The 26199-nt window shown below is 54.5% G+C and overlaps 1 protein-coding gene across 1 annotated transcript in view; it reads right to left on the minus strand.

Annotated features, from left to right (window-relative positions):
- The window catches only part of LOC144729823 (1-phosphatidylinositol 4,5-bisphosphate phosphodiesterase eta-2-like), a 36108-nt gene extending 13126 nt beyond the window's left edge, over positions 1-22982 (minus strand). Inside the window, exons 1-5 of the mRNA XM_078610338.1 lie at positions 22850-22982; positions 21614-21645; positions 21075-21141; positions 3555-3645; positions 398-528 (exon numbers count right to left, since the gene is read on the minus strand). Coding sequence (XP_078466464.1) covers positions 398-528; positions 3555-3645; positions 21075-21141; positions 21614-21645; positions 22850-22982 — 454 coding nt within the window. The remainder of the gene's footprint in view (positions 1-397; positions 529-3554; positions 3646-21074; positions 21142-21613; positions 21646-22849) is intronic.
- Between the last annotated feature and the right edge of the window lie 3217 nt (positions 22983-26199).

Genomic DNA, 26199 nt, shown 5'->3' on the forward strand with positions numbered 1-26199 from the left:
GAAATACCGAGCGCTGGGGGCCGTGGTGAGATCACGGAGACGGAGTGAATGCCGGACTAGGGCACAGCGAGAGGGCCTCGTGGCTACAGAGTACGCAGGCGGTGCAACTGCGCCGTAATCCGGGCGCCGAGATGCGTGGAGGGAGGCAGAGAGTTGGACAAGGTGGGTGGCCCCATTGAATGCGTGAGGAGGCCACAGGGCCGACGCCGGCTCCGCTCCACCACTGGGACCTCCACGCAAACCCCTCCGTGGCCACGCTCCACGTCCGCCTGCAGCAGCAGCAGCAGCAGCGGCGGCAGCAGCAGCGGCGGCAGCAGCAGCAGCAGCGGCGGCAGCAGCAGGGCGACTCTGCCCACACCCGGCGCGGTATCACCGCCGCCGCAGCAGAACCACTCACAGTTTCCCTCGAAGCATCCCATGTGGAGCAGGCGCTGTGGTGGGCGAGCACGCAGCGGGGCCCCGTGGTGCCATGCGCCGCAGTCACCGCGCGGGACCACGCGGGGGCGCTCGCGACCCCTCCCCCTCCCCCTGGAGGCCCCCACGAGGCCCCAGAACGCGGCTCGGCATTTGGGGCTCAGTGGGCCACGCGGCTCCCACCAACACCGCGATTACGACGAGAAACAATGATCGCACTTGGCCACCATCCACCACCCCCCTGTGAAAAACATTCACACTACTGTATAGCCACCGTTCATCTTCCTCTAGAACAATGGGCACATGCATACGGGTGTTATACAGACCAACCTATTGTTATCGCGTACTTTGTGAAGTTGAATAAAGCATGTTAATGCAACACCTGGGTTTTCAGGTTTGGTGACATATTTGAAGTGGAGATAAATTGAGTTGGCTGGTTTGGCCGCCCTGTTTGCTCTGCACTGTGACGTGTGATGAGTAGTGACGGCACGCGGGGACTCCCTCCCTCCCTCCCCGTGTGACCCAGAGTCGGGCGACTTACGGGAAGACGCCCGATCGACTCGCGGCTCTCCGCACCGCCAGAACCTCGCTCGGCGCTGCTGCCGAGTGACGGATTCACTCCGCAGTGGCACTGCGCTTCCTCGTCACCTCCGGGTGTCCTCTCAGACACCGCGATATACATCCAACTTGTTTTTACATTTCCAAAAATCATTTACAAAGAAGGGCAGAGCCGTGCGTTTCCACGAAATGACGCGCGTGTCGAATTGTATCCCATGAGCTGTAACACACATCTGTATGCAGTGCATTTGTGTTGTTGTTGTTAAATGATTGCAAGTGACGGCATTCCAGCTTCCACAAGTGCCGCTGTGTGGACCACCGGTGTGTTTGTGAACATCGCACCAACTTCAATACGCATCAGCAGCATACCTGGGAGAAATCACGGCCCAGCTCTGGGTGTACACGGAGCTTCTATTTTGTGCCACACACCTTGCTCGTGTCATGAGACACAGGCCAAGGCCCACATTATCACTTTAAAAAGAATGCCACTTTTCACACTGAATCACCATCACTGTGTGTATTTAACGTGCGTCGCATCTCATCACATCGCGAGGTTCATTCAAACGGCTAGAGGTCAACACACAGATCTATAAACCAAAGAACAATGGCAACAAAGCAATCAACGTATAAAAACACACAAATAAATACAATGTAACAAAACTGGAGTTGAGTACCCACGTATTTTTTTTATGGAGCACAGTAAGGACGTGGGCAGACAGACAGATCGGAGGCCGTCTGAGATTTCTTTAAACAGATTTCTGCAGATCGTAGAGGCAGTCGCCCTTCTGTCACCATGCCGACTCAAATATTAATGGGGAAACAAGTGAAGGGAGTTCTCTTTGTGTGTGAGGATGATGTAGGCACGCATCCTCCTCCCAGTGTTGTTGTAGCCATCCCTGCGGCTACAGCGTGTGGCTCCATTCTGGGAAGGCTGCTGTTGATGCTGCTGTGTGGAGCATGCGTGATGTCTGCTGGGAGCCGCACTTCCTTTCAGCTGATGTTAATGTAGAGCAATTATACAATGCCCCATTACAAACTCATGAACGCAAATTAAGGCGCGTAGTTATTTTGGAGTCATACGATTTACTTTGAATAGTATTGTATCTTCTCATTACAATATTTGAAATGTCATAATCGGAATAGCATGTTTTATATCTTATCGTTATCACCATCAGCCATGATCAATCCACTGCGGAATGAAAGCGTGTACATCTATGTATGGACCCCGTAGCGGTCACCGAGGGCCCTATAACAATACCAGTGGTGATGGATGGCCAATAACAAGAGGCGGCCCAGGAATATATTCTTGACGGGTCACGCTCTGCTGATGAGACTCAAAAGTCAAAACGAGCACAGCGTGTGCCTGTTTAAGAAAATACCTACTGCAAGACATTCGTCCAGTGGCCACTCAGGCTGGTGGGCGTGAATACGACTTGCGGGCGAAACACATCCTCGTCTCGTTACTGTCGATGCTAACGTTTGTGATGAATGCACGCACCATAAATGAGCGGTGACATCCCGTTAGGATGACGACGCGGTTCGTGACGGTATTCGTGATTACTAGAATTGCGGGATTTGAAATGCAGGTCGGGCCCGTACCGACCAGAGCCGCGCTCTGAATGCAGCTGCACCGAACAGTTGCTAACGTGACCGAGGCAAGAGTCAATAAGCACGCGACACAGCCCCCCCCCCCCTGGAACATTCGACAGCGCGCTCGCATCGTCGTCAACAAAAGCCTCTCACGCGGAGTGCGCCACTGCCAGGCTGCTGCGCGCTGCCCCGTGTGGGACGAATGCTAATGACGCGCTGCTTGCAAATATACCAACTCGCAAGTCGCTGTGAGACAACACACAGTGGATGCCCTTCGCCCGGAGCCTTCACTGCCCGAGCCGTGCGCGCTTTGTGCTCACGGTAGGCTAAAGCGCGTCTCGAGAAACGCACGAACGCGCACATTCTCTGTCCACTGCTGAATGGGGGTCTCCGCCAGGCCGGTTGGGTCATGGGGGGTTTGTGACCCCGGTGCGGGGAGCATAGACGTACGGTATGAAGTACAGCAGGAGCACAGAAGTGCAGTACAACAACAAATGTGGCCCCACTGCCCTTTGCTCGTCACCACGCAGCATGCAGAGAGAGTTCCAGACCGCAAGAACAAGCAGAGGAGCAGCGCATGAGAAGGGGGATCGACTCGCCACTGAGTGGAGATCTACCGGTGTCTCGCCTCGGTTACGAGAGTGCGGCGTTCGAGGCGGGGAGTAGGGCGAGACTGGAGGCTGGAGCAATGTAGCATCCTACAAGTGGCGAGGAGATACGCTGATTTGATCCGACGTGGAGTTGGGGGGATGCAGTGGAGAGATCTGAGGCTTGGAGTGATGTCCTCTCACTCGTGGGTGCAGGTGAGGAGCCTGGCGGTGGTATTCAGAATGAGAGATTTGGAGAGGGCCTCGGGGTGATGGGCACAGTTGCCATCGCGTGGCCTGTACGATAGAGGCCACGCCGACCGAGCACGGCAGCTGACTCGCCCTGGTTGTTGATGTCACTCACAAGCAGGAGGTGTAAGTGACCCCGTCTCCTGTGTGGATCACCTTGGGTAGGGCGAGGTGAACCTGCCGTGCCTGGGCCACTCCACGTGTGCACGGGGGTTCACTTCCTCGTGCTGTGCTCCGGGAGGTTGATCTGTTAATCGGGGTGACAGCTCCCACCCAAGGGGACTCCTCTCGTTTGTGAGCCCCGCCGGTCAGTCGCTTTCAGGATTAATTTTGCTGCTTTGAGCAGTTGGTAGAGCTGAGAATAACCAAGATCCCAAATCACCATTCATTGAAGAGGAAGGAGCCAGTAGGATGTCATAATTTCCATGAAAATGAAAGAACACGCCCGAGTTAGAGACATCCTCGTGTTAGAGAACGGCCCTCGGAATGGGACATTACAGAACTACTCTTTGAAATCCCTTCAAGTGGCCGCAATGCCACGCAGTAGGTGGCAGCACTCTCCCACGCGCCCTGCTGCAGAGTAATGTCGGTGCATTGTAAATGTCATCTTTTACAAATCTCAGAGGAGCCAAATGCAGTGACAAGACACACGCGCACACGCGTGTTGGTATCATGGATTCCTGTGCAGCGACAGTATTGGTGGCCGGGCCGAGCCCGCGATCTCCCGACACACGAGGAGTCGCCGAGGTCACTGGGGGGAAGCTCCCGGGGTTCGAAGACAGAATTTCAGCGGTGCCAGCCCAGCCCTTAACGACCCGGCCACCTCGACTTTCCTATTTACATATTTTAAGTTAACATCACGACATCCATATTAAGATTACTGCTGTCATAATGATGACATTGGCCACCCACTTGTTGATGGTCGTTTGTGATGCCCTACCATAGTTTTTCATTTACATTTCATTTAACTGTTGTTTAAATGTATCAACATATTCTGTAACTATGTTTTCAACATGTGTTTTCATTTCATCAATGTAGACTAATGTAAGGTTATTTAAAGTACAGTAATGCATCTACAATGTGTCCGCCAGGCAATAGACAATGTTAGTGTCTCGAGATGAAGCGATATTAATCGTTTCAAGCCCGTGACAAGGAGCATGGCACCACCCATGTACAGCTCCTGGCAGCGCCGTGACACAGCCATAGATCTATCGCAGTGCTACTCCCTCTTTGTCTCACAGTGCTGTTGTATTTCAACACAATGCGAAAATAAATCTCCGAATAGGTTTAAAGGAATCTTTATTTGTTTATTTAACAGCTTAGCTTGCTTAAAACGTGGTTTACTACTGGTCCATCTATGGCCAACAGTGATGCAATTATACGCCGGAGTTTTGTTGTTGTTTTGAAGGTGGCACATTTTACTTGCGAGAGAGTTTCAGCTCTCCCGCACAACCCCTACTTAGGGAACAACTCCTGAGCGCTGTGCGCGCTACGGGGCATCTGCTGCTGGGTGCAGGCCGCGTGCACATTACGCACGCGCGGTGCTGCACGGCAGCTGCCGAGTGAGCGCCGGTCGCTCCTCCCAGGTCAGCGGGGCTCCGGGAACAATGCCTGCACATGTCCCCCCCCCCAGCCTCCCCCCACTGCCCCACCGCCTCCCCCAGGGGAGCAGCCCCCCCCCCGCCCCGGCTCACGCGCCGCGCGTGCGAGCGGCGTGTATAGAGGCATGGGGAGGAGGAGGAGGTGGTGGAGGTGGAGCAGATGCAGGCCCCGCGTGCTTGCACACGGCGCTCCGCCACTCCCCGCGCTCTGCTGCTGCCCCAGCAGATGCTCCTCGGCCATAACTCACGAGCAGAACGAGCCGTCACCACCACCACCGCCACCACCATCACCATCCCCACCAACAACAGCAGCGGCAGCAGCAGCAATAATGACGGGAGGGATCAGTCCGCGTTCAGAAGCCTCACTCATTGTTTTAGATTATTTAGATAAGTTTGCTGCTATACATTTCCACATGATAAGCCACTTTGTTGAGCTATCGTTTGTGGCCAGGTGGCTTCTGAAAAAGAAGTTAATCGCTTTACCTGCTAAGATAAAAAAAAATATTCTTTAGTTTTATTTTTGTAATTGGTTTGTTTACTTTTTCGATTATATAATTTTTTATTATTTGTTATTACGTTCTGGCATCACCTTTTTAGATATCTGTGAAACAAGAGCTTTATAGCTCATCGGATTCCTCCAGTGTAAATACAGATTCTAATTGTGAGATTGTGTTGTTATGGTACCGCTTGTTGGCCGTTCGGCGTGATGTCCGACGTTTCACTCCAGGTGCTGCTGGAAGATATGTTCATACGGAAAACCCCGAAGCCCTGTGTGAGAGTTACATAGCACAACCAAGCAAACCCAATGCGCCTTGTTCGATGATAGACGTGGCGCTCGGCACTAACACTGACTGACGCGGCCTCCCAACTCGCAAGGGCGAACCGGAGTCTTGAGACTCTCCGCATGACCCGCAGGGCTCGCGTGGTCGGTGTTGGATCACGCAACTCACGACTCCAGTTCTGGCGCTGCTGGTAGCAGAACTCGTTCATGAAATCTCTCACATGGAAGTGAAGCAATGGCTTAAGCAACAATGGCTGGGCATTGTCAGATACAAGAGTCTATGGCAAAACCTGGTATTGGACTTTACCAAAGTATGTATGTTGAACTTCTTTCACACCGTACGTAAACAAAAAAAACAGTTTTAAAGGAATTGGTTTTCGAAGTTGCTGCCTGCACTGAAAAAACGCATTTCTCTATCGGCAATAAGAACGTCTCTGGCGATTTCTGGAATATTCAGGGAATGGCGAGGCGCGGATGTGACAGCAATTCTTGCATCTAGACTGTGATAGCTCTAGAAATCACCAATCGTGGTATCGCGGGTATTTACTCCGGGGGTTTGATCCTTGACTACTGTTGCACTACTCGTCATTGCTGAGACGTGACTGCAGGAGGTGCGAACGATCGTGGCAGAGGAGGCACACTTTCATGGCGTCCACTGCCACGTGTTGTGCTTCGTGGTTGCAGTGAACTGAGGGTGGACGCTGGTGCGAGGGAGGGAAGGAGGTCGAGCGAGGATCCGAGTCGCGGGAAGCAGCATCGGTGCCACTCTGCTGGTGCCACCGCATGCAGCAGGAACCAAACAAGGCCTGGGCTGACCCCGTGACGCTGTGGGGACGAGACGGAGCGAGGCTGGAGGAGCCGCGAGGGAGGTGCCATGGACCGGACTCTGCTGCCTGCAATGGGAGGGGCGATGGTGTCGATGGTGGTGGTGGCTGATGGTGGTGGTGATGGTGGTGGTGATTGTGGTGGTGATGATGATGTGCGACGTGGGGACAGGGATGATGCCTTCCACACGCCTGCCATTCACGGCTTTGTGAGCTCCTCAATAGGCGCGGGGCGGGGCAGGGTGGGGGTTGTGTTTGTGTGGTGTAGGGGGGTGGGGGCTCTGTTTGTGTGGTGTGTGCTGTCCACACGCTCGCCATTCAGCTTTTCACGGCGTGTCCCTGGGCCAGGAGGGGAAGTGTGTTTGTGTTTGTGCTGCTCGAGAAGGGGGAGGGGCGGGCGGGGTTGGAGTGGAGGCATGGGCTGATGCCGAGCGCACGCCTCGTGGTTCACCCATTGTGGTCCCGCGGCCTGCAGCAAGAGGTGGGACGGCGGGCGGGGCGGTGGGTGGGTGTTATTTTGATGGGGGATTGGGGACTGTCTGTTGCCATTCACTAATCTGTTATTTGGCCTGGAGGCTGGAGGAGAGGCGGGGTGGTGCAGCAGCAGCAGCAGGAGCAGGGGGCGACGCGAGTGTGTGTTCGCAGGGCCGGGTGTCTGTGGGTGTCTGTGGCCACGCGACTGCCGGGTCGGGGTGGGTGGGAGGGGGGTGAGGGGGGCTCCCTCTCGTCTGGGTCGCTCCGGAGTCCGGTGCGGGGACAATTGCTCCTTATCACAAATCACTGCCGCCAAATCTGTTTATGTTTTCTATTTTTTTCTCATTTGTAAAACAACAACAAAAAAACCTTGCGTCGACAAAGAGGAACGTGGCGTTTGAATAACACGAAGTTGTGTTTTCAGTAAACGCTGCGCGTGTCGAGTGTGCCCTAGTGAAGTTGTTGTTTCTAATCATCGCGGTGCCGAGGTACCGGCGAGAGTCGCCCGCACGCGTTGTGTCTCCCCGTGCGACACAGTTCCCAGCTCGTACGTTTCAGTAGCAATCTTCTATTTTAAAATCACACAACTCCTAAACCACGAAGTTAAAATTAGTTACAGTCTGAACAAAAAGCACTGACCAAAGGTGGAAATCACGAGAAGACGCCAGCATAGCTGAGTGCATGCTGGAATAGCCGCATTTTAAAAGGCGTTTCGTTTTAAATCCATCCGTGGAAATCAAACGATGTCCCTTGACCGTTGCACAGTGAACTTGTTAAACATTTCACGACGGTGCGCAATTTAATCTGTGGCGCAGCTGGAGTTAAGATGCTTTAAGGCTTTAAGCGATTGGGCAATTCTCAACAAACCACGTGGACTTTCCTTATTTCATTTCTCTACAAACCACGTGGCCTTATTTATGTAAATGTACTACAAACCACGTGCGCGTTCATTATTTCAATTCTCGACAAACTACGTGGACTTCCATTGTTTACATTTTCTGCAGATCACTTGGATTTTCCTTATTTCAATGCTCTACAAACCACGTGGACTTTTGTCATTTCAATTTTCTACAAACCACGTGGATTTTCATTATTTCAATTCTCAACGAACCACGTGGGCTCTCATTATTTCCACACACGCCGTCGCCAGCCCAACAACTCTGCATCATTGCCCCGAGCTGTCGCGGTGGAACCACCCACTGGGCCGCCCAGTACCGGCATTGGTTGTTTACGTTATAGGCCTTTGCATTGTTTGAAGGGTAGCACATGCGGCCTGTCTGAGGGCATGTTTATGTCCACCCATGTGCGTGTGTGCGCTCGTGTGTGTGCGTGAGCGTGTCCGTACCGCGGTGAGGGCAGTTGGGCAGCCCTTGTTTTGCGGGTGTATGGAAGCCTTTGTGTGAGGCTGCACGCGTTATGCTAATCTCGGGTCTGAAGACTCGCTGCCCGGGCTCGGTATTGTTGTGATCATGACCCTGTGACAAAGCCCCTTTATGTGCCGGGCCAGGCCTGGTCAGCTGGTCCCCCTCCAGTGGAAATAGCGGCCCAGCAATTAGTCCTGTGCTGGGGCAGATGGTAAAGGAAGCTTCCACTGCTGCAGGAACGGCTCGAAAACAAGCAGCAACTTCAACAATAAGCCACCCCACAGTCAGACAAAGGAACTTTACCCCGCAACCGGCTTCAACATTATATTTGTGTTGTACATGCTTCGTACACGCCTGCGAAACGTGAGACTGTGTTGTCTGAAGTTTCTCTGTAACTTCAGATGTCGGTGGAAATGCACTCACAAGTGTAACTAATCTTGCTCCGGGGAAGAATAAAACTGGCACTGGAAGAAAAAAACCAAGACAAATATCCCCCGTATAGCCTTACCAGACTGTTAAGTGCTGTTAGCGAGCACCTATGAAGGCTGGAACGGCACACGAGGGGGTGGGTGGTCAGCACCACGCGCGTCCGCCTTTGTCTCCCCAGTGGCGATGTTTACACATCGCACCAAGTACTAACTTGAGGCCGAGTCAACCTAGAGGAGGCCCAGGACCGGTTCAGATAATCGTCACTGGTGTTGGCCGTGATCGAGAATTGAACTCGGGTCGCCGGGTTCGAAGTGCAGCACTCTAATCGCTACACTGCCGCTCCCCACTACACACGCCATCGCACACACACCACCGCACACACACACAACCGCACACACACACAACCGCACACACACACAATCACACACACCACCGCACACACACACAACCGCACACACACACAACCGCACACACACACAATCACACACACACACAACCGCACACACACACAACCGCACACACACACAACCGCACACACACACAACCGCACACACACACACCACCGCACACACACACAATCACACATACACCACCGCAGCGCCACGAGGACAACACAATGAGAGACGGACGCGGCGTCCCAAAGTGATCGCCTGCATGGCGCTGCACTCGTCGCGCTGTCAGCGTGAGAGTGAGTGGCTCCCCTCCATACTGTTGCTCAACTCCAGTCCTCACCACCACGTGCATGCACACACTGCAAGCATCTGATGGGTGGTAATCACGGAACGCTGTACGCTCGGGGGTTGAGAGGGCCGGAGTTGAAAATCACTCCCCCAAGACAATGGCTGCTGTCTCCTGCTGAGTCTCCAGGCACGCCAGGCACAAAGAGGTCCAGGGTGGATGAGGTTTGCGAGTGGCTCGAGCTCTTCGCCGGACTCCATTCTGTGTGCGCATCACAGCACCGGGACGGTGTTGAACATGGACGCCACATCCACCTGTAACGACAATCACCTGTAGCTCGTGCGCAGGAGCCAGGTCGCGAAGGATGGCCATGGCTGGGGGAGGCCTTCACCTGGCAGTGGAGAGATCATGGCTGACGATGGATATTCACTTCAATCGACCCACACATGAGGGTCTCAGTGTCCGGCCTCGGTGACAAATGTTGAAAGATGCCAGCCGAGTTCCTCGCTGACAAAGTTGCATCAGCCGCACACTCCACGCCTCTCGGTCGCAGTGACCCATTGGGAGCTCTGGGTGTTTCCCCATCTCTACGCTGTCCATGGTGCTAGAAAACACGTGCTCAACAGCTCCATCGAGCCGAGTGGGTGGCAAACACAGCCCGGCTCAACAGCGGCTCTCCCCCGCACCACACTGACGGTGATTCTCCTCCAGTTGCACACAAACCCGAGCCCCGTGTCACAGCTCCTATTACCCTCGGTGTCACATGAACATTTCGTTCCCTCATTAAAGTCTCAGAATTGTTTTGTCGGAACCCTCCACCACCCGACAAGATTGGCACGTTTACAAATATATTGTTGACATCTACACACGCGCCAACTTATTGATCACCTTCTGGCGGTGGCTCGAAACTTCTCACGGCTAAAGTCAACGTCAACGGACATCGACGTTTCGCTCAAACTGCTGTGAGCTTCATCAGGATGGGAGCTCGGGCATCTCTCGCTATGTCATATTTGGGGCTGGAGTTGGCGTGCAGTGCGTTGCCTGTCTCACTCCCGTCGCCACGCTCCCGTGAGGATGAGCGTGCCACGCGCGTGCCACCCTTGCGCACCACGCTTTTAAAACACAACAAAGGGCATCGCTCGCACACGTTTCTCAAACAAGTGAAGGCGCAAAGCACGCGGAGCCTCCAGGGACAAGCAGCCCGCAATGCGAGCTCAGCAACACTGTCCCACTGCCGTGTGTGTGTTTTGTTGTCGTGACTGTATTATAAACGCCATGCCGCTGTGTGCGTGGTAATGGCCTGGTTAAGCGACGTGAAGTCACTGAGCCCCTTCGTGATGGTTTCGTAAATCACGCGGCCGCGTCCCGCCCGTAACGCCGATGAGACGGGGGCTGTGCTCCGCTTAATCCGAATCGCATCTCGTGCAACAAGTGCCCCTTCTGCCAGGTCTGTGCAGCAGATGCGTCCTCCTCCCCCACGGGACCTCTCTCCCTCTCCACCAGTGTCCTCCCGGCACCACGCGGCTCAGCCATTGAGCGCGTCTCTGGTGCAGCTCTAAAGTGAATCCGATTCGTCGTTCCCCTCCTCGTCCTCCTCACTGGAGGAGCTTCCATTTGCCACTCCGCTCACCTTGGCGAGAGAATGCTTTGTGGCTTGCGGGCGGCGAGGACGGTCGCCGGCCATTCTCGATGCACTTCGACACGAAGGCATCTCTGTGAATGCGCCCACCGGAATCTCCCCCCACGGCGGCGAGTGACCGTGCCGTAGCACGTGCGGCTACGCATCGCGCCGGTGCCGGTGCAGCGAGGGAAACCGGCCCGAGGCTGCCATCATTATGGGATGGAATGTGCATCAGGGTACAGTTGTGCGGTGAATTCCTGGGTTGCCATTCGGCTTTGGGATTAGCGCCACGAGTCCCCGCACGGCGCAGTAGCCCGGCGCGCTGTCCGCGGCCTTCCGGCCAACTTCCCTGGCCGTTGTGAAACAACAACAACATCAACATCATCCCAATAACCCCACGAGTTCGTTTTGGCAAAGATGGGCTTGATCCTAAACAGACGTTAGCAGCTATATGCTAGTTGGTTAATGGATTATTTGATTGTATGCATAATTGATTGCGGCGGCAATTGTTGAGGCGAGCAGCGGGCCAGGGGCAGCTGGAGACTGCGGGCTGGGGCGCACGTCGGACCGCACAGCCACTGACCCATGGCCGCATTGCCCCCAGCAGAGATGTAATCTTACCAGCCGGCACAGACGGCACACGCCAGCCCATTATCCCCAGCCATACATACCCTTAGATAAAGCCCTGCTCCCCCCCCCCCACCGGCCCTGCCACGCCATCTGCCAGCGCGTCTGCCCGACCGCCCGCCCGCCCGCCCGACCGCCCGACCGCATTCCCCCGCCTGTAGCGGGCGGTGAGCCGCCTCGCCACATGGCTCCCAGCAGTAGAGACGGGGCGCACGCTGCTGATGCTGCTGCTGATGATGCTGCTGCTGCTGCACGGAGCGCGTGCTGCTGCGTGCCTCGATGGCCCCTCGCCCCGACGGGCAGAGCTCGCTCCGACATTGTCCGGCGACGCAACGCAGATTTAATCTCATTAGGGCTTCTTAGCGCGGGTTTTTTTTTACATGAGCTGCATTTGGGAGAATGAATGTCTCACGAGTGATCAGATATGCATAATTAATTAATTAGCGTCCTGGTTCAGTCGGAATCACCTCCTGCATGCGATGTGGTGGGTGGTCAGGTCGATTGGAGTTTAATGTTAATAGGAGGTCCAGGCGTACACTCGCACGTGTCAGATTTGCTTGAATTCGGGCCATGCCCTGGCTTCAATCGACTTCGACTCATCATCACCTCGTCTGCCATGATCGATCCACGACTGGATGAAGGCCTCCCCAAGACCTCACTATCTTTCACGGCAACTTGTTTCCATCTCAATCTCTCTGGCCCCTTCACGTGAGCTCATTTCATCGTCCTCTCACAGCGTGTTCGCTCCCTCTGCCTGCCGCTCCGTAATTAGTCTCGGCCACCCGCCATCGCCCCTTCGAGTGACGTGCCCCCTGCCCGAGCCACACTCACCGCTCTGAACAGTCAACATGGAGTGTCTCTACCTTGCGTCTGTTCTCTGATGCGCACGTGTCTCAAAACAAGTGAAGGCGCAAAGCACGCAGAGCCTCCAGGGACAAGCAGCCCACAACGTGATCTCAGCAACACTTTTCCACTGCCGTGTGTGTTTTGTCGTGACTTATTGATCCCTCTGCCTCTTGGAGTCATGTCGAGCGTGCGCCTCTTCACCCACGATTCTTTGCGCACTCTTCCCGTGTTCTTCCATCTATTCGACTATCAACGACGTTGTATGTATTTTACCAGGTGAGGCCGACTGGGCGACGTAGCAGCTTTTTCAGACGCGACCTCTGAGCGCGTGATGTTGATGATAAATGTGGAGGGGAAACCGGAGGACCCGAAGAAACCTCCACGCGACCACGGGGAGAGAGAGACACACACATTCTAAACACGCAGCAGCAGGCGCCAGGGTCGATATCGAACCCACGACCTCCTGTATACCAGGCGAGGGAGTTAACATCTCTTCTTGGACAGTGTCCGTGTTTCTGATTCGTATGTCGTAGTGGGTCACGTGCACTCATTAAAATCATTCTTCTTTCGTCACCTTTGAGTTTTATTCCGACGTTCTGTTTTCCAAAACCACCCCGACAACTTGCTGGCACAAGTTCGACTCCAGTGTGTGCCCTCAACACATGGCCGAGGTGCGCACAACACTCTGACGTTTTGCGTTCCTGTTGTGTCTCTCCAACACACGTCGACGATTGTTTGGCGATCTGATGTAGCCGCTCTCAGTTCCCTGGGCCTGCTTCACCTGTGGGTTCAACACAAGCGTGACCAGACGCCAAGATGAGTTATTTAAGGGGGGTGGGCAGTGGCGAAGCGCACTCCGTTGTGAATCCTCCCACCCGTGAACCGGACAACCTGAGTTCAATGCCCAACTCTGGCTCACATCATGGGCACGTGATCTACCTGCACCAGTCCTGGCTGCCCTCCGCTTCATCAACCCGCAGTGACCAGTGGAGTGAAGTATGGTCAAACAACCCCCACGAACGACACGGCATGGGGAGGTCTGCATCTAGATAGACATTGATCAGTCCCCCTGTACCCCCCCCCCTCGTCATGGTAAACGCACGGGGAGGGGGCAGGCATCACTCATCGCCCTCCCACCACCTCGCGCCGTGACGATCCCTCGCCTCGTCCCGCTGGAGAAGTTCCCACTTTATCCGAAGCGCAACGGCTCCTGGACGGATTTAGTCAATGTGGCAACTGGCTGTGGTGTCTCTAAATAGGCCATAATTCCACTAAAACAGAGAGGAATGATGACCCAAACCGGGCACAATGATTGCTACAACTTAGGTAAAGCACAAAAACAAAGATCCCCCTATAGCCTGAACAGACTTTCAGGGCAAGTGCTGTTAGCGAGCACCTATGAAGGCCAGCACGGCACACGAGGGGGTGAGTGGCCAATACTACGCCCGGCCGCCTTTGTCTTCCCAATAGCGATGTTTACACAGCGCACCAGGTACTCATTTGAGTTTGAGTGACCGGTTCAGATAATTTAATCGTCGCTGGTGTTTGCCGTGAGCGGGAATCGAACTCGGGCCGCCGAATTCACAGCGCAGCGTAGCGCAGCGTAGCGCCACGCCGCTCCACCGCCTCGTGAGTTTGTTCACTTGACCCGCGGCCGTGACGCGGCGAGTCGCTGTCTCCGCTGACGGGGACTCGCTCCCGTGACGAGGACTCCGCCGCTCTGTCCGCGGGGCTCCACCGAGCGCTCTTCTCCTCTCGTCACGTAGCCCTCACCCCGAGGCGACTTTGACCGCCAGCGGCACGCGGAGCCGCGATGGACATGGAGCACTGCTGTACATTATCAACATTATTATAATTATGATCGCTATTCCGAATGTGAAACGACACATGGATGTCAATCACCATTGTCCCTGGCCTCTCACAAGAACGCGAGGGGCACGCTGAGCTGACGTGAAGGGAGTTGCCAGATACAGGGTTCAGAGGCGGAGTGAGGCACACGTGGAAAGTTCCAACAAGACCTACATCTCTGCTTTATTGACCTGGCCAATGCCTATGATACCATCAGTAGGCCTGGGCTCTGGGTTGTTCTTCGTGCTTTCGCAGTCCCTGACCCTCTGCTCACGATCATTAAGGACCTTCATGATGGTGAGCGGGCCCGGGTAAAACTACGTGGCCGGGAGTCAGAGCCATTCCCTGTACACCTTGGGGTGCGACAGGGATGTCTTCTGGCTCCCACATTATTTAACATCTATTTTGACAGCGTAGTTCGTGAAGTCTTGAATAGCTGTACCGGGGGAATTTCCATTTGGTACAGATATAATGGGAGGCTGATTGATGCCCGAGTTCGATCAAGGGATGGCTCCCTATTGGTCAACCACGTTATGTATGCCGATGATTTGGTAATAGCTGCTCATTCAGAGGAGGAGTTGGAGACACTGCTGCTGAGACTGGAGCGTGCCACTAAGAGGTGGGGCCTTACCATCAGCCCCACCAAAACTAAGCACCTGCCTGGGTATTTTGTACCATCGGACATTCCACCCCCACAACTCCCAATCGGTGATGGGGCAGTTGTGGAGAGAGTGGAGAGTTTCCCATACCTGGACAGTGTGCTTATGACCGGCTCCAGTTTAACAGCAGAGGTCTCACTCCGAATTAGTCGAGCGGCAATATATTTTCATCGGTTGCGTAACGCTGTGTGGAAGCTACCAGGTCTGTCGCTCCGCACGAAGCTTCAGGTCTTCTCGGCCACAGTCGTTCCCTCCCTTCTCTACGCTTGCGAAATGTCGACCCCCTAATGGAGCATCTTCGCCGGTTGGAAACATTTAGGCCGGCCTGCCTACGATCCATCCTGGGTTTAACCAGGCTGGATTGTGTGAGGAGCTCACAAATCCTTGAAAGATCCGGGCAAAGTCCCATCGGTGAGCTCCTCCGGCAGGCAAGGCTGCGTTGGCTGGGTCATGTAGCCCGCATGCCCAGCCACCGCATGCCCAAACAGCTATTGTTCGGCCGGATCGAGGGGGCTAAACGGGCGCGGCACGGGCTAGAGAAGAGATGGAGTGATGTGGTACAGGAGGACGTGGAGCTGAGTGGAATTGCCGATGACTGGTACCAGCCATGTCAAGATCGGCCTCTGTGGAGGAGGCTCGTGAAGGACGCTACTGGGCAGTTCGAGGCAGTCGCCCTCCAACAACAACGGAGGGCGGAGGAGCGACGCTCACAACAACGAGCGGAGCGCCGGGTGGGTAAAGCACAGCACGTTGGTACAGTAGGGGGCACAGGTGGTGCATCAGCCAGTCATCTCGGTCATCTCAGTCATTCGACCCGTGGCACCTGGGCATGCCCCTTGACTTCCTGCCAGCGGGCGTTCGACACTTCACGTGGCCTGAAGGTGCACATGGCCTGGCACAAGCGTTGTGGTGATGTCACCGCCACTTAGTGGCGAATGGAGGTTGTCGTTGTTGTGGGGCTGTGTGGGGCTGTGTGGGGCTGTGTGTGTGGGGCTGTGTGTGTGGGGCTGTGTGTGTGGGGCTGTGTGTGTGGGGCTGTGTGTGTGGGGCTGTGTGTGGGGCTGTGTGGGGCTGTGTGACCACCCTTGCTGCACGGTGCCGGTTGGTGCAGGAGTGTTCCCTGGGTTCTCAGGACCAAATCAGACTTCTCTCGCCACTGACGTTCGCCGTGGCCTGGAGTATACATCGGGTTCCTATCGCAGTGCTCTCACCACTGCGCCACCGGTGCCCCGCATCGCGTGGCGTTATCCATCTTCACAGATCACGCAACTGTCTCATTATTGCGCTTCGTCACAAGAGAATCGACGCCGGTGGCACGCGCTGCTGAATAACAATTCGAGTCCTTCCGAGTTTTAGATTTCCCCGCGGAGCCTCTTCCACTTCTGGTGCGATGGGCTTCCAAGCATCGCCCTCTTTATGCAAAACCACTCCATGATGCCGATTAGGGAACCACGTCCCCCTGCACGGCAGCGTGGGCAGCCGAGGGGGTTGGGGGGGGAGCGACGTGGGAGGGGGTGAGTGGGGGTGAGACAATGGGCGCTCGGCCACGCGTGCTCGTCCCACGTGGCCGCTGCCGGGCGGGAGCGGCGCGCGCCGCGGCCACCTCGCCCCTCGGCCAGACGCAGAGGAGCACTCACACACGCTGCCCGAGCGATTGTCAACAAATGTCTGTACTGCGACGTGACGTCGCTTTATCTCGTATCTAAAACTAACTACAGCGGCACAGTCTCGCCCATCGTGCTCTGGCTTGCTGCCGTCAGCGCTTGCTGCGTCTTAGAGTTGTTGTTTTTTACGTGTCAGATCGTGTCCCTGTAAATGTGTCGTAAACCTCCACCCGGCATATTAGAAAGTTTCGTCACTCGAACCAAACGTGCAAATTAGTAACTGCTTCGGCACCACACCGGTTGTGTGTGTTGCAGCGCCAACTTACAACATTTACGATGTGAGTTCACGACGTCTCGCCGGTGATTACAACAGCGAGCCTCTGGCCCCCAGTGTCTGCAACTCGCTCCCCCCCCCACCCGACACTCGTGATGTGGAGTCCCTGCTCCTCTTCGTCCAGACTGAAGACCTTCCTTCCCTCCCTTTCCTAATATCGACTCGCTGTACAATAACATATGCCCTCTGTGTCTCGACAGAAGATGAATATTCGATCATATTCAGTTTATATAGATGCAGAATTTAAGTAAAATTGCATCGCAAATGATGAAGAAGCTATTCGTTGTGAGTAAACACGCTACAACTAAACATGATTGCCGATCCAACTACGTGCGAGATGGATTACCTGGTTGATAATCGGGTAATTGGATACAAGATTCTAATCACTTGCTCATTGGATTATCCACCATATCGTGGAGAGCTCGCCAGTCATGCGATTCTCAGGATTATCCAAAGAGCTGCGAATAAACGAAACGTTCTCATGAAGCCACCTGCCGGCCGGTGCCCAATCCAGTTCGCGTCAACCACTGAGGTTGACGCGAACTTAGAGGCGATCACTTTATTCGTATTGATCATGTTTACTTGCGTGTGTGTGCAGGTGGAATCAACTTGTGTGTGTGTCTAGGTGAAATCAACTCGTGTGTGTGTGTAGGTGAAATCAACTTGTGTGTGTGTAGGTGGAATCAACTCGTGCATGTGTGTAGGTGAAATCAACTCGTGTATGTGTGTAGGTGAAATCAACTCGTGTGTGTGCAGATGAAATCAACTCGTGTGTGTGTGCAGGTGAAATCAACGTGTGTGTGTGTGCAGGTGAAATCAACTCGTGTGTGTGTGCAGGTGAAATCAACTCGTGTGTGTGTGCAGGTGAAATCAACTCGTGTGTGTGTGCAGGTGAAATCAACTCGTGTGGGTGTGTGCAGGTGAAATCAACTCGTGTGTGTGTGCAGGTGAAATCAACTCGTTTGTGTGTGCAGGTGAAATCAACTCGTGTGTGTGTGCAGGTGAAATCAACGTGTGTGTGTGTGCAGGTGAAATCAACGTGTGTGTGTGTGCAGGTGAAATCAACTCGTGTGTGTGCAGGTGAAATCAACTCGTGTGTGTGTGTAGGTGAAATCAACTCGTGTGTGTGTGCAGGTGAAATCAACTCGTGTGTGTGTGCAGGTGAAATCAACTCGTGTGGGTGTGTGCAGGTGAAATCAACTCGTGTATGTGTGCAGATGAAATCAACTCGTGTGTGTGTGTGCAGGTGAAATCAACTCGTGTGTGTGTGCAGGTGAAATCAACTTGTGTGTGTGTGCAGGTGAAATCAACTTGTGTGTGTGTGCAGGTGAAATCAACTCGTGTATGTGTGTAGGTGAAATCAACTCGTGTGTGTGCAGATGAAATCAACTCGTGTGTGTGTGCAGGTGAAATCAACGTGTGTGTGTGTGCAGGTGAAATCAACTCGTGTGTGTGTGCAGGTGAAATCAACTCGTGTGTGTGTGCAGGTGAAATCAACTCGTGTGTGTGTGCAGGTGAAATCAACTCGTGTGGGTGTGTGCAGGTGAAATCAACTCGTGTGTGTGTGCAGGTGAAATCAACTCGTGTGTATGTGTGCAGGTGAAATCAACTCGTGTGTGTGTGCAGGTGAAATCAACGTGTGTGTGTGTGCAGGTGAAATCAACGTGTGTGTGTGTGCAGGTGAAATCAACTCGTGTGTGTGTGCAGGTGAAATCAACTCGTGTGTGTGTGCAGGTGAAATCAACTCGTGTGTGTGTGCAGGTGAAATCAACTCGTGTGTGTGTGCAGGTGAAATCAACTCGTGTGGGTGTGTGCAGGTGAAATCAACTCGTGTATGTGTGCAGGTGAAATCAACTCGTGTGTGTGTGTGCAGGTGAAATCAACTCGTGTGTGTGTGCAGGTGAAATCAACTTGTGTGTGTGTGTGCAGGTGAAATCAACTCGTGTGTGTGTGCAGGTGAAATCAACTCGTGTGGGTGTGTGCAGGTGAAATCAACTCGTGTGTGTGTGCAGGTGAAATCAACTTGTGTGTGTGTGTGCAGGTGAAATCAACTCGTGTATGTGTGCAGATGAAATCAACTCGTGTGTGTGTGTGCAGGTGAAATCAACTCGTGTGTGTGTGCAGGTGAAATCAACTTGTGTGTGTGTGCAGGTGAAATCAACTTGTGTGTGTGTGTGCAGGTGAAATCAACTCGTGTGTGTGTGCAGGTGAAATCAACTCGTGTGGGTGTGTGCAGGTGAAATCAACTCGTGTGTGTGTGCAGGTGAAATCAACTTGTGTGTGTGTGTGCAGGTGAAATCAACTTGTGTGTGTGTCCAGGTGAAATCAACTCGTGTGTGTGTAGGTGGAATCAACTTGTGTGTGTGTGTGTGTAGGTGGAATCAACTTGTGTGTGTGTGCAGGTGAAATCAACTCGTGTGTGTGTGCAGGTGAAATCAACTCGTGTGGGTGTGTGCAGGTGAAATCAACTCGTGTGTGTGTGCAGGTGAAATCAACTCGTGTGTGTGTAGGTGGAATCAACTTGTGTGTGTGTGTGTAGGTAGAATCAACTTGTGTGTGTGTGCAGGTGAAATCAACTCGTGTGTGTGTGCAGGTGAAATCAACTCGTGTGTGTGTGTGCAGGTGAAATCAACTTGTGTGTGTGTGCAGATGAAATCAACTCTTGTGTATGTGTAGGTGGAATCAACTTGTGTGTGTGTAGGTGGAATCAACTTGTGTGTGTGCAGGTGAAATCAACTTGTGTGTGTTCTCATCATCACCTGTGCCACCACCGCTCATTGTCCCCATCATCACCTGTACCACCACCGCTCATTGTCCCCATCATCACCTGTACCACCACCGCTCATTGTTCCCATCATCACCTGTGCCACCACCGCTCATTGTCCCCATCATCACCTGTGCCACCACCGCTCATTGTTCCCATCATCACCTGTGCCACCACCGCTCATTGTTCTCATCATCACCTGTGCCACCCGCTCATTGTTCCCATTATCACCTGTGCCACCACCGCTCATTGTTGCCATCATCACCTGTGCCACCCGCTCATTGTCCCCATCATCACCTGTGCCACCCGCTCATTGTCCCCATCATCACCTGTGCCACCCGCTCATTGTTCCCATCATCACCTGTGCCACCACCGCTCATTGTCCCCATCATCACCTGTGCCACCCGCTCATTGTCCCCATCATCACCTGTGCCACCACCGCTCATTGTTCCCATCATCACCTGTGCCACCCGCTCATTGTCCCCATCATCACCTGTGCCACCCGCTCATTGTTCCCATCATCACCTGTGCCACCACCGCTCATTGTCCCCATCATCACCTGTGCCACCCCGCTTATTGTTCTCATCATCACCTGTGCCACCCGCTCATTGTCCCCATCATCACCTGTGCCACCACCGCTCATTGTTCTCATCATCACCTGTGCCACCCGCTCATTGTCCCCATCATCACCTGTACCACCACCGCTCGTTGCTTTCGTGGCTGTCCTCAGCTCACCGATCCGGCCGGTTGATCCTGTGTGGGTGGGTGTCGTCGTCAGTGGTGGGCTCCCGAAGGCATGTGCCACTACATCGAGGCTGATGAGGTGGCCGTGGCTTGCGGGGCGGGGGGGGTTATTTATTTATTTATTTCGGGCGGCTCCGTTTGTGCTGCGCCGCGGAGGGGGAAGCCGCTGGCAGCTGCAAGCGGCGGCACGCGCTGCGCGTCCCCCCCGTGCCCCCCCCGTGCCCCCCCCCCCCCGTGCCCCCTGCCGCCTGGCGGAGCGCGATCTCCATATGAAAGGGGCGCTGAAAGGAGCGGGGCGCGGGGCTGCTTGTCATGCAAACGCACAACAAAGGGGCCCCCATTGTTCGCACTTGATAATCCTTTCTTGCGATATAAATCTGACAAAATCTTCGACTCCACTCCTCGCCACTTTCCGCGGATGTCATCCGCAAGGCGCTGCCGCCTCTGCCGCCGATGTTGCTGCTGCTGCTGCCGCTACTGCTGCCGCTGCCGATGCCGCTGCGCTCACGGGAGGTGTTGGGGGCGCTGGGGAGCATCTCGCGGCTCTGGCGGGACACGCGGAGGGGGAGATTGAGAGGGAGGCCGTGAGGGAGTGCCAGAGACTGGGAGGGCGACCAGGGGACGCAGGGATGGGAGGTCGGGGCCCAGGGAGCGCGAGGGAGCGCGAGAGGCGGGGATTGTTACTGGGAGGAGGAGGGTGGGGAGAGGGTGGGGAGAGGGGGAGAGGGGCCGTGTGGCTGGGGGTGGAGCTGCCTGAATGGCAGCTGAGCCACGCGAGTCGCCATTGTGATGCTAATCGCATCTGTGCCTTCCCAGCAGCAAGCCTTGCCGGCTCAGGGCAGCATTCTCACACATTTCTAAAGCTATCAATTTAACGCAAATACTTAACTAGGCGCATTCTTCCGATAACAAGTTCAATGAGGACATGTTATGTATGCATAGTTGCTGCGTTGAGCTGCGAGCGGTGGCCTTAACATCATCCACCGCAATTATCCCGGAGCGGCGACTCGTGGTCACCTTGCCCGGCACGGGGGCGCAGTCGGAGCCACCTCGAGGGAGGCGCGCGGCCACGTGACGTGTCGAAGGGTCGCTGAGAGACCCAGACGCCTTGGGTTGACTGAGCGAGATGATTTTTTTTCAGTTTTTATTGATTAGGTGTAGCCCTGTGAGCCATTCGGCTCTTGAATCGGGTGCAACCGCAACAAACAAAAAACAAAAACATGAACAAGACAACATCTTAAAGTGACTTAGTGCAAACTGAAAAATCCAGGAAAAAAACAGCAAAATATTCCAGAAAAAAGCACCGTACACCAACGCTGTGTGCAAAAATCCCAGTCAAACAACAACAACAACCACAACTTAGATTAAAGCCATCAGTCTAACTCCGTACTACAACAAACATGGCCAAACCAAAAAACGTTTCGAAATCACCAAAAATTGACAGACATACACACACATTGGTTTTGTAAAACAGAATCTGATCATTAAAAGCATCATTTCAATGTTCCTAAAGAGGAACGTTTTAATTCGTGTGTTTGGATGGTAAGATAAATGGATCAGAAACATGAACATTGAATTGCGTAGAGAAGCGCGTAGAGGTGGAATTACACGGAGAGGCGGAATGATGAACACGCAGACCCGAGCATACGCACGAGCTGATGCTCGAGACGCATGTGGGAGTGACAGCCTAAGGAGGGAGAGGCCATCCACAGTGGAGACGGAGCGATGGAATGAGTTATTGTGCAGGGGTCTCCATGCGTCGTAGCATCGCAGGAGATGGCCACGGCTTGGGGGCGACCTTCATCCTTGATTCTAGATTTGAAGCTTTCGTGACTGCAAGGAATCATATTCTTAGGTTTTTTTCGGTAAAGTCACGTAGGTAAAACATCAAAATTAATGAAAATAAAACAAAAACAAAAATCACGACGTTTCGGAGGCAACACAAGTCTCCGTCATCAGGTGGGACCGTGCAGCTAATCTGGCTGTGACGGTCCCACCTGATGACGGAGACTTGTGTTGCCTCCGAAACGTCGTGATTTTTCTTTTTATTTTATTTTCATTAATTTTGATGTTTTACCTACGTGACTTTACCGAAAAAACCTAAGAATAAGACCTTCATCCTGGCCGGTGATCACGACGACGAGGACGCGGAGCGATGTCGGGGGACTCCGCCGTCGTTCTTGCTGCTCGTTCCCGAGCGGCCCTCGCCGCAGGCACGAGGGCAGTGGGAGTCGAGTCGCGGACGGCGCTCACGAGATCCCCGACCCGGCGCCGCTCCTCCAGCCACGGGGGTGCGGGCGCCTTCGACGTGAACCTCTTGGCGGCTGGATGCCTTCCTGTGCTCCTTCACTTGCCACAATCCCCACGTCGCGTTCCGCTGGGACATTTGTACGAAAAAAATACTTCTCGCACTCCAAACAGGGAAATCGGCAGCACTGGTGGTATCCCACGCGTGGTATTAAAGGCGTACGCACCGATTGGTGATGCACAGTTCTCTGCTGAATGGGCATCGCAATCGTCGCGTTACGGTCACTACCGCGGCTGATGATCTCACCTGTGCGGCGCCCCAACTCACCCTGCCGATGAGTGCGTCGGCCGTACAATCACAGCCACGGCTACCGACTTGCAACCTCTACGATGAATTACGACGTTTTTTTTATTTAAAGAAATTAGTTTTAAAACAACAACAACTCCACTTCACTCGGAGTTGTTGTATTCACCCCTCCCCCTCTGCCAGGCAGCCACACGAGCCCCGCGTCCCGCGTCAGCCGTGGCAGTGTCCACGGAGCCGCTTGAGCCCAGAGGCAGCTGTCACGGCTACGTCACGGCATTGTCACTGCATCGTCACGGCTACGTGACAGCATCATTGTCACGGCCACGTCACGGCTACGTCACTGCTACGTCACGGCATTGTCACGACTTCATTGTCACGGCTACGTCACGGCATTGTCACGACTTCACCTGAACATTAAACAGATACAGGATGACTATCGTGCGAATGTGTAAACGAACAGGGCTCCGTGTTAAAGTCGCGCATTGCGGAGTCGGCGGCTGGGTAGGTCGCCACCTCAATTTCCGCGTGGAGGTCGACTCAGCCCATCATTAACCAAGTCATTAAATAGTACCGCTTTGTGAGACGCCAACGATGGTATAGTGGCTACCATCGGAATTTGGAATGTCCACCGCTAACATCTGGGAAGGGAAACACGCTCACTGACTTGTCTCTGGCTTCGAGCAGTGCAGGTGTGTTTCAGTGTCCACTTCCCTTGAGGTCTCCACACTGGGCACGACTCGGTGTTGCCTGCGCTTGTTATGTCGAGAGCAATGACGCACTCAATATTGGGGTCTTTGTAGAGCGACTCAAGTCCCTATCGCCGCGTGGACGCTATCCGGGATGTTTCTGTTGGTTGTTTTAAGTGATCAGATAAAACGCACGTCACGTGACAGTGGTTTAGGCCTTGCTTAGACTTCTACCGTGAACGCTGTATACCAGGTAGTGTTGTGCATGGGTATCTATGGAGCAGCTCAGCGTGGAATGATTGTCCCTCTTAAACATGAATTCTAATACGCTGCACCAGAACCTCGGGTTTTCTCCGATATTTATAAAAGCTAAGTTTGCTCCCTAGTCCATTCAAGTCTTGCTGAAAATACGCGTTTCTATCAATTCATTATGAAGGCGAGAGCCATTCATTCCCAAGAAGACCCCCTTTTTTCAGACCCCGGAGTGACAATTAATTAATTACAGGGGTGATTCTATAGCGTTTGTTGGAGAAGAGCCGGGCCGTGCGCGTTGAAGTGATGAGAAGGTGCGTTTGTTCCCGGCTGAATGTCGGAACCAGCGGCTCACGCTGGGAAAGTTGCAGTGGGCGGGCCGAGGGCATCAGTCACGGGCCACGCGCGGGCCGCCTGCTCCCAGGGTCCCAGCGTGGAGGGGACCGGGCGCAGTGCACGGGGCGAGGCCGCTTTGGGTGTCCGGATACCGCCCCCCCCAACACGCCTCTTATATACGGCCAAGAGACGGGCACGCAACACTTGGGACATAAATCATGGGCGGTGTTTGTGAGACCGCGGTTTTCTCCCTCTCGACGAGATGAAACAAATGCTGATGGTGGTGCTGACGACGGGACCTTGAATTGCATTCGCTTCGTAAATGTGACATTAAAGTCACAGGCTACAGTGGCTGTGGCCATGCAACCCAAAATGCACGACCTTTCTCTCTCCTGAAGCCCCCCACGTCTTGGTTCACGGACCTCGACATTGACATCGAAACCCTTCCTGGCCGCGCTGCTGCTGCTGCTATCACGCAAGGGAACGGCGCGCACAGCAACCGCACGCGCGTTCGGCTCAGCACCGACCCGGGAGCTGCGAAGGTTCCGCGAAGAGCGCAGAGAGAGAGCAGAGAGAGAGAGCGAAGAGAGAGAGCAGAGAGATCAGAGAGCGCAGAGAGATCAGAGAGCGCCGAGAGATCAGAGAGAGAGCGCAGAGAGCGCAGAGAGAGAGAGCGCAGAGAGCGCCTCTTTAACGCGACGACGACGTCTGGGGCGAATTTCGAAAATCCCATCGGAAATTTACCCAACAGCCACCGGGAACAATTCGCGAGTAGGGCAGCCCCCCAACTTCCTCAGTGCGGCTGAGCCCCCCCCCCCCGACACCTGCAACCCCCCTGCCCCCCCCTACACCCCCCCCCCCCGCACTGCGACACCTGAGCTCCCCCGCACACGAGGACCAGGCTGCATGGGGGGGGGGGGTGATAAATGGATGAGAGATGATGCAGCCACGCAACCCGAGCTGGACTCACCGTGGCATCTTTTGTAGAAGTGCATCAAATTATAGCCGCGGCATTAACAGCTCAGTGAGTGTGAGAGCAGCCATCATGCCGGGTGCAACTCGGTCGTCGCCACAGCTGCAAACGGTGGTGCTCAAATATTGTACCAACAGTTCTGATTCGACAATAAGAATTTAGCAATGGGGGGGGGGGGGGTACTCAGCCCCCCCCCCACCCCCAGCCACGTGGGTTGGGGGACAGAGCGCGTGCAGTTCTCCCCAACCCGACGGACCGTGGAGATAACGACCGTGGAGATGACGACAGTGGAGATGACGACAAGGGTGTGACGGTGATGATGTGCGGCCCAGTGCGCGTGGGGCCTTCATCGGGGGGAGAGGGAGGGGGGGGATTTGCCGCGACGGGAGCTCGACGCGAGAGGCGGCGCGCTGCGTGGACTGCCGGGGGGGGGGGGGGGCAGCAGCGCTTCCCAATGCGGTCACGTGCTCAGTGTGCCGCTAGGATGAATGCGGCTGTGAGCACAGATTCAGTCGGTGCCCACGCCCGACAATTATACAACAAACAACAAACTACAACAAACAACAACAAACAACAACGACATCGCGGACTTAAAGGACTCCCCCACGCCGTATTGTTTACGCGGGGAGGGGATTGTTTAACCATACTTCACCACGACGGTCTGTGCGGGTTGGCTGAAGGGGCGAGGAGGGCACGGTTCCCAGCCGAGTGGGGTACATGACGGATGTAGCCCCCCACTATTCACCCCCATCAAAGAGGTGAGCGGGCACGTTGAGCGATGAGTGTCCGATTGGACGCGAGA

The sequence above is a fragment of the Lampetra planeri genome, chromosome 33 (assembly GCF_965212315.1).
Source record: "Lampetra planeri chromosome 33, kcLamPlan1.2.h2, whole genome shotgun sequence".
NCBI classification, from domain to species: domain Eukaryota; kingdom Metazoa; phylum Chordata; class Hyperoartia; order Petromyzontiformes; family Petromyzontidae; genus Lampetra; species Lampetra planeri.